General features: G+C 43.6%; 1 protein-coding gene across 1 annotated transcript in view; it reads right to left on the reverse strand.

Moving 5' to 3' along the window:
• Window positions 1–8,970, reverse strand: part of LOC109305360 (complement factor H-related protein 3-like) — a 48,389-nt gene that overhangs the window by 22,230 nt on the left and 17,189 nt on the right. Inside the window, 6 exon segments of the mRNA XM_019528362.1 lie at window positions 1,724–1,927; window positions 2,904–3,086; window positions 3,688–3,876; window positions 4,540–4,716; window positions 6,209–6,301; window positions 6,304–6,390. Of these exon segments, the coding sequence (XP_019383907.1) occupies window positions 1,724–1,927; window positions 2,904–3,086; window positions 3,688–3,876; window positions 4,540–4,716; window positions 6,209–6,301; window positions 6,304–6,390 (933 nt within the window).

Consider the following 8,970-nt stretch of genomic DNA (forward strand, 5'->3'; position numbering starts at 1 on the left):
ATCAGGAGGCGCTACTTCACGGTCAGGGCTGCTAGGATCTGGAACCAACTTCCAAGTAAAGTGGTGCTGGCTCCTACCCTGGGGGTCTTTAAGACAAGGCTAGACAATCACCTTGCTGGGATCATTTGACCCCAGTACTCTTTCCTGCCATGGCAGGGTGTTGGGCTTGATGATCTGCTCAGGTCCCTTCCGACCCTACTGACTATGAAACTAACAGTGCCACCTGGGTGGGCAGCACACAACATGCATGTTTTCCAGAACTCTGGACTGGGTGTGCTCATAGAGAGTGGGAGCTCTGAGCCAGGAGTAAAGGACATGCAGCTGGACCCTGTTGTCATCCCACCCCTCCTTATTGGGGACCCAGCTTACCCACTACTCCTGTGGCTCATGAAGCCCCACAGAAGACACCAGGACCCCCACCAAGCCCATTTTAGCCAGTGCCTTGGGAGAACCTGTGCCCTTGTCAAGTGCACCTTTGGCTGCCTTCAAGGCCACTGGTGGTCCCTCATGGCCCCCCTCAAGATGACAGAGAGAGGCCCTGGTGGACCACCTCATGAAGCACTCCCTCCTTTAGGCCACCTGTCCCACTGCCCACACATCCCTTACCCCCTGCCCACCCTGAGCACCATGCTCAGGACATGCAAACGGTCAAAAGAAAAAAGCTTTATTATCATCACAACCCCTACCCCGATCATTTCCCCCTCAACACATAGCACTTCCTCCCCAACACAAAGAGCCCATCCCCCACCCTTCCTCACCCACCACTAATAAAAAACCCTCTTCCCAAAGTGACTATTTAAAAAAGTTTCAGTTTGTCTGTCCTAGAGTGGGGGGTCATGGGGTGGAAGGGCCTAGGGGGCAGAGCCCAGGAATACGTGCCCAGCACCCCAGCCTCAGGTCATTCCCCTGTGTGTGGTGGGCATGTACTCAGTTGCAGGTAGCTCCCCCTTTGCCTTTTTGAGTCCAGGGCCAGCATCCCCCTGTGATGTTGTGCCTGCCTCATCTGAGTTTTCAGCTTCATGACCTCAGGGCAAGTGGCAGGGCTGGGCCCAGGTGCATGTCGGGGGACCTTGGGTGAGGGCCAGGCCAGGGGCTTATGTGGGCAGGAAGCACCAGAGGAGCTCCTCCCAGGGCCAGGCAGGGACCTGCTTTGGGGCAGCAAGTGGGACCCAGGAGCTATGCAGGGCCCTGGATGGGGGTCAGGCAGTGTGGGACATGGTTGCCAGCTTTTATAACTCAAAGGCAGGGGTTGCCACCGAGCAGCCCAGATTGGGGCAGGAGAGACACCCGGAATAGAGCCCTGGGGCTGGGCTGAGGACAGTCCCATAGTGGCTAGGCAGACCTGGCACTAAAGTTAATGTTGGGTCACGTCTAACCATGTGCTAAAGCGTTTTAACTAACTGCATTTGTAGGTATAAAATTTAGGTGTGATTAACTTAAATTTGCCAGTTTTAATGCACATTAAGGTTATGCACATGTAGACACATGCCCATAACGAACACTGAATTAGGCTAATGAGCATTAACACATCTCGTATAGATACACCCTCTGTGGAAAAAAAATCTGAAGCCATCTCAAAAAATACAAGGAAATTTCTCTACACAATGTTAACATGGATTTTTGACATGCCTTTTCCTTAATTTTCAAGCCTAGGGAAAGTTTAGTCTATCCTACTAGTTCAGAAAGTCACCAAACAACAATACTTCAAGAAAGGAATCCCTACTTTTATGGCACTGGGGATAAGAAATATTGCCTGAATAGCACCAAACAGTAAAATCAGAAGTAGACAACAGGGCAGGAAGTGCATACCCCAGTTTGCACTTAAACTGAACAAAATCACCATGGGGGATGTATTGTTTTCCTTTTGACCTCTCACTCAGCTCTATGTCATGGCTTTCCATTTTTGTCACACTGACAGCACATGGCCCTAGAATGAGGAAAAACAGGAATGTCTGATGTGCATTTTCTAATAAGCTCAGAGAGCACGTGCAGCATAATGAGAAGATGTCACATTACAAATTATTGCATTCCTCCTTCCATTCAAATTCAAGTGGTGCAGTCACAGAATAGAGGAAAGAAAAGATCTATTAGGAGACGTTAAACAAAAACGAGGGATAAGAAAAAAATTTAAAATAAAACTATTACAGGGCATGAAGTATTTAAAGCCTGGTCTGAGGTTATACATATTCTTTGTGTCTGTGCTGCTGTTTTGCATCCTAGATGTTTGAGAATCACAATGATGGGTGCAGCAAAAGAATCTGAACAGACCCTGAGCCCTGTACCAGTTGCATTCTTCTTCACTTCTGAGCACACATCTATATACCTGTTAGATCTCCATTTTGAGAGCCTAAGTAAGAGGGTACAGAGGTACATGGATGTCCTGTACAACAAGAGCAGACACTGAACAATATATCACCTGTTTTTTTTCCAACAACTACAGATTCCTTTTGCAGTTGTCCATAGACAAAATGTCTGGTTAGGAATCTGGACATTGCCATTCTAGGAAAAATCAAGGTTTATACAGTCTTGTATTGTACTGCTGAAAGAGGTCTGGAAACAGATGGCCCCTAGCAATTGCTAAAAACCCTACAGCACTATTGTTAAATGGGTTAAAAGCAAGATTATCTAGTCCTTCAAACTCTTTATGGTTATCACTTAGAGTTCTAGATATTCTTGTTATACACAGACAAACCTACTCCTTTTTTAAAAATCTTAATAACTTCTTCCCTCAAAAGAATGTAAAATAGTCAGATTTTTAATAATCAAATCACTCTGTGTTACTGCTTTTTTTAGTAATATTTTGAACCCAGGAAGAGTAAAGTGGGTGCCTTTATGCATATCTACCATTTGTTAGCAAGAGTTCCCGTGAAAACAAACCATTCTGGTCATAGAAGGAATCTTACCCACACAGGCTGGTGGTTGTGTCCAATTTCCATTGTTACAGAAAGATGTATTTTGTCCATCCAATGTGTAAAAATTTTGGCATTTGTATTCCACGGAGGACCCAGAGGCATACTCTTTCTGGGAAAAAGTAGTTATAACTCCATTATCAACAGTAGGTGGATGTCCACACTTCTTCCCAGTTTCTACACAAAATCAATAGAAACAAAAAAGACATTGAAAGTACAAGGTGAAACTTTATGGAAGCCACATCCCAATGGCAGAGTGTGGGACTGTTAACACTGCTTCTGTGAGCAGGGATTATTCATGAGAAGAAGATCTGAAGGATTAGGGTAATTATTTATATAGCAGTTTAGGAAGAAAGATCATCTGTATATTTAGGACTTTATGTTGGTTATTTACCATAATCATTACATTTATCAAATTAAACGAGGGGGACCAGGGTGACACCCATTCATTTTCATGATAAAACCTGTTCACATTTAGTATGGAGTATTCTTAATATTTGGTGTATCCAGCAGCAGGGACAGTACTCAGGACCTAAGAGGATGAACGTTTTCCTGAAGGAGATTATTGCTGTTTTAACTTTTATCTTCAAGCCAAAGAGAAAAACTAAGCACCTTCTTGGCCCACATTTCCTCACATTTTCTTCCTGATCTACTGTCACCCACAGTTCTTTATTTTCTGCCTACTTTGATCCCCACTCTCACACTTCACTCTGTTCCGAATAGCACTTTCTTACATCATTTCACTCCAGAGAAAATTTTTGTGATTGATCATACTTACGTGGGATACACAGTGGGAAAAGGATATGTCCATCAGCACACATCCTGACAGATGGAACAGTGAGGATATATCCTTTGCTGCAGGAAAACTCCACAGTTTGAGCATTCAGAAGTATAACTGTACGTCTTCGGTTATTGCGTACAAACAGATTTTTCTCCTCCAGCTGCTGCTTAGTGATAGTGCACGGAGCTAAATGAAATCAGGAAAAACTTAAATATGCTATTTCCAATCAAACAGTCAGTTCTAGACATGCACAAGCCTGATCCATTTTTTCCCATCACAATTTAAACTAGTATCTCATGCAACAAGCAGATGTGGATAGGTAAGATGAGAAGTAAGTTTGTTGCCAACTCAACACTTGGGAGTGACCAAGGAATCTCAGTGATTCCACGCAGAGCTTGGGAAGGTAACGACTGTAGTATTTCTATTGTCTTCCACCATCCCTGGAAGGGAAGACATCAGGCATTCCTCAACATCTGATGTCCTAAGTCATGTCATTAAGGTACAGTGGAGGAATTTCAGGAGGGATTTGAAGAGACAAGCAATTCTAGGTACAGGGAAGGAAGGTTGTGCCAACATCATTCTAGATGAAGAAAACGTTGTACCCGTGGGGAGAATGTGCTGTAAAATCCAGTGGTGGAAATTAAAGAATCGCCCAATTTCCTCTTTGTCAAATATTTCCATCAAATGCCCCAGTGCAGCTCACAGAAGTAATCAGAAGGATGGCACCACTTTCATCCCATATGGGCCTAACAAATTCTTGGCTATGGAGCCAATTGCCTATGACTAAATACTGAGGACTACAGATTCCCAAAAACCTAACCCACCTCAAGCAAAATACTTGCTAATTACCTAGACATTTTGGCAGTTGGGTCCAGCTTCCTCCATTACATGTTATCCATTCAGTTCCAGCCAGCGTGTACCCAGGGTAGCAGTGGTACTGCACTCTGTCACTTTCCACATATTCTGATTTTTCACCACTGAAAATGTCACCAAAATCCACTTCAGGGGGCTGTTCACATACCGGCACTATACAAACAGGACACACACAGAGTGGGTGATCCTAGGTGTAGTCAAGACATTAACACCAAAAGAAATACTCCAGCTTGTTCTGTCAGGTTTTGTTACACTGATTTGGTAGCTTCTGTAGTATATAGATATTTTCCAGAAGACTCAAACCTAAATTTTCTGTCTTGTTCTCAGCAAACCTGCAGCCATTGGTAGAGAGTTTAGAGGAAAGGGCCCAGGTTGCAGGAGGAAGGAGCCTGGAGCACACACCAGGAGGTCACTCTCTGTGGGTAAGGCTTCAGCACTTGTTGGAATTGCAGCCCCTCTTCAATGAGGAGCCAGTTTGATTTTGTAAGTGAAGTTAGGTTACTCAGATTGTGATACCAGAAAACAAACCTTTCAGTTAAAAAATTCTCTCTTCCGCAAGCAGGTTGCCCTTGTGTCTTTTGTAATTAAAAAACTATTCCATCTCAGTGGCATTACCAGTTTGTAGCTAGACCAGACTAACTGTGACACATCCAGGCTGTTCACAGGAATTAACTCTGTGAAAATGACAGAGTGGAGAGGAGTAGACTGCTAAGTAGAGAGGATGGTAAAGGTCGGGTAACAATCAGAAGATGGTCCAAATACTAATCTCTTCACTAGATGTTAGCCAACCTGCCACTCCCTTCATAAACCATTTTTCTCAACTGAGGTTTTCCATTTGAGCTTGCACAAGGTCTGATCATGCTAGGGTCTACTTCCAAATTCTCATTCTAATTGATAAGGTTTTCTCAGTTATTAGAGCAATAGGGTTCCTAGCAGCTTATTGTCCGGGATCTGGTTAACTTGAAATGATTTCAACAGAATGCTAGCATGATGGGATAGCCCCTTTAATAAATGCTTGATGGTCAGAAATCACTCTGGAAATATAACAACAGTGTGGTGAATATCCTTGAAGGACTGGTAGGTGTGACAGGCTGGAAAGAAACATTGTCCTCGAGTGTGGTCAGCTGTGGAGCTGAATGCCAAACATTCCTGGGTGCCACAACTTGTGTTGGAGGTGGAGTTTGCAATTAGAGAAAAATGTCTGCTTGCAAACACATCCTTCCATGTTGGGAAACAAGGGAATCTCCTGCAGGAGATTCCTCTGTCTTGTGACTGCAGGAGCAAAAAGAAGAAACTCCGATAGGCATTCTAATTCATAGACATGCACCCCATTCCTTTGCAGGGATATTCCCCAGTGTGTGTCTACAAGCAGGGAGGGGGCAAAATCTCATAAGGGCCCTACTGTATTTCCAGCCCATGCCCCATGCTGCTGCTAGAAATACATGCACATTCTGTAGTCTGGTTTTATTACACCTACCCAAAGAACCTTGCCTGCACATTCTGTGTGATCACACGGTAAATGGTTCAATGTAGGTAGACTCAAAAATGTAAGAATTGTGCTGGACTTAGGACTTTTGTCAGGTACACTGTGCCAAGCAAGGGCTAGTCTAAATGACTGAATATTTTGATGCATTTCATAGCTTACCTTTTGCCTGGGAAGAGTAAGCCCAGAGGATCTGAATGAGCACATATCTCAGCAATGTCATCCTGCTGATCCAGAACTTGCAAGAGCTCACATGGAGTTCTCCTCCTCTTTTGATTCTTTCCTCAGCTGCTTTGTCAGGCAGATCTTCTTGTGTCTCCTATTGCCACAGCTGTGGCAACTGACTGTTGGTCAACATCAAGGTACAGAGATAACATAGGTTAAACTTCACCAGGAAAGCCGTCCAAGGTTTTTTTATTTTTTACTACAGTCTTTCATCACCTGAAGCTGGGGGACACCTGTATTGAGACAGACAAGAGCACCACTTATCTCAGAACAGTGAATCTTCTGTCAGTGCCAGGAAAAAGAGGTTTTCTTAACTCAGTGTTTCACCTTCAGTAAAGTTAAGTCACATGCCCCAGCATGGTTTTCATCTTAGCATCTGCTGTGTCCTTCCCTCTTACAGTATAAAAATGTAATACCCTAAACACAGAGATTCTTCTTCTACAGTCAGACAGTCAAGGACTGAAAATAAGTTTCCTTGTTGGCTGCACTGTGTCTGGAACCAAACAGGTTTTCTTTTCCCAGGCACTCTAGCCAAAACTAAGTCAGTTAAAGTTTTCCATGGAAGGCCACATAAACCTTCCTCGTTCCCTTTTGACTCTGAGATAGACAGACTTTCTCTCACTGTCCCTTCAGATTTCTGCTGAACCAATCTATAGGTTACCCCCCTTCCACCTGAACACCCTGTCAAGTGTCAAAACTTCCCATTTTTCCCCATTTGCCCTTTTCAAAGGCTGTAAAAAGGGGAAGAAAGGATTGTCCAGTGACTCTCATCATATAAGTAAAAGTGTTTATCAGATATCGATTAGAATGTAACTGACCACACGAACATCGAGAATTTTGATTAATCACATTTTGTTTTGGTTTGCCTTGGCTTGACATCTAGGGATTCCTATTACATACACAGCCTGTCAACATTGTTAATATTTACTTATTTTATCAGGCTTTGCTTCTTTCTTCATGCCCTTCTGGGGTGTCTGAGTACTATTTTAGAATGAATAGTTACTGTTGTGTAGAGTCCCAAAAAGCCACAGGGCATGGACACTTACAAAAGCAAAAGTTACCCTCCATTCAGGACTCGATAGTTTATGGGATAGGCGCGGACACCCACAAGAATGAACAGCAGAAGTCTGCAGCATGCAAATCCAAAGGCAGGCATGTCTGCACTGTTCAACTCCTGCACTAAGCAGCACTGGGCTGAAGCACAGTTCTCTAATTTACCAAGATCTTTTTTGAATTCTAATGCCTTTTTTCTTAAGGAAATATGTCACAATCCTGAGCCAAAAGCTGTTTTAAAAATTAGACTTTTCAAAATGCATTCCCTTCACCCAGGCTAAATCTCATCTTCTAGATGCATGTTATTGTTTATCCTGAAGTATGTGCCAGGTGTAGAACAAATAAAAGAAAAATATGTATAAAGATCTCTAAATAGCATTAACGCCACAAAGAACCTCTCCCTCCATGAATAACTAACAGAAATAGAATTTCAAGACTGCTACCAAACACATAATTGTTTATTTCAAAAAGCATTAAAATATATGGAAATACATTCCACCAAAAGTGACTTTGTGCTTACTGAGCAGTTCAACAAGTTTAATATTAAAAGCAAATGTTATATCCAAAATTGAGCGTATAGTGTGATTCTAGGTCATAGAAATTGATATCATCATTAAATCAAACCCAAGTTCCCTACTATTTGCATACAGCTGAACACCCTTGTGAAAATGAAAGTGGATGGGCTGTCTAGCACAACAAGACCAACAATGACACATAGTCTAGGAAACAGCCTGGGAACCAAAGAAGTATGTACCATACTGTCCCATAACACAAAATAAATGATATCAGCACCAAGGCCTCAGAGACCAGGCGGTCGTAAGTCCTGGTTTTGGGGGAACAGACCAAATTAGGAGAAGGCCTGGAAGGCTACATAGACTTGTGACCACACAGAGACAACCAACCAAAGATAGCCACGGATGAAGAGTCATCAGGAGTCATCAAGGGGGAAGGAGAAAACAAAAGCAGTGACTTGAAATTAGCAAATGGGCCCTCCTTTGTCCCGTCCCTCCCTTTGTCCCATCCCTCCCCATTTTACTCCCTGAAAGGGGTCTCCATCCCCGTCCCCATTCCCCAAAGCCGCCATGGACAGAGGGCACACGCCAGCAGCCTGTCTCATGCACCTCACTGGATGAGGATTGTGGGCCTTAGCATCCCACCTCCAGACTGCTGACACCTAAGAGAAGGAGCCTCAGAGTGGAGCCTGCATCTTAACCAGATGTACTTTGACTCTGATAACAGCCCTAGGACTGGTAGATATAGAATTGTTTGATTGTCTATATTGTTGCTTTTTTGTTCTTACTCTGTATCAATAAACTCGCCTATTATCAACTGGCAGGTGTTGTGGTCTGTCTGAGGGTTGTGCTCGCCTGGAACAAAGGTATAGGTGTTGGGTCCCAATCCAGTATCCACAGTTACTAGGCCAGTGCAAAATGGCTAGTACTCACTTTGGATTCGAATTCAGCCAATTCGGAGGACAGTGATTCGATTCGGTGGTTCGAATCACTGTCCTGAACCAATTTGGCTGAAGCTGATTCAGAGATTCAGCCACCACCAAATCGGCCAGATCTCTGAATTGGCCCCATCCCTTGCCCAGTCTCAATGGCTGCCCTACCTGCTCTCCCAGCTCCCAAATAGACCTTGGTTTC

Source organism: Gavialis gangeticus, unplaced genomic scaffold (assembly GCF_001723915.1).
Source record: "Gavialis gangeticus isolate Ggan-Ray unplaced genomic scaffold, GavGan_comp1, whole genome shotgun sequence".
Taxonomy (NCBI): Eukaryota; Metazoa; Chordata; order Crocodylia; family Gavialidae; genus Gavialis; species Gavialis gangeticus.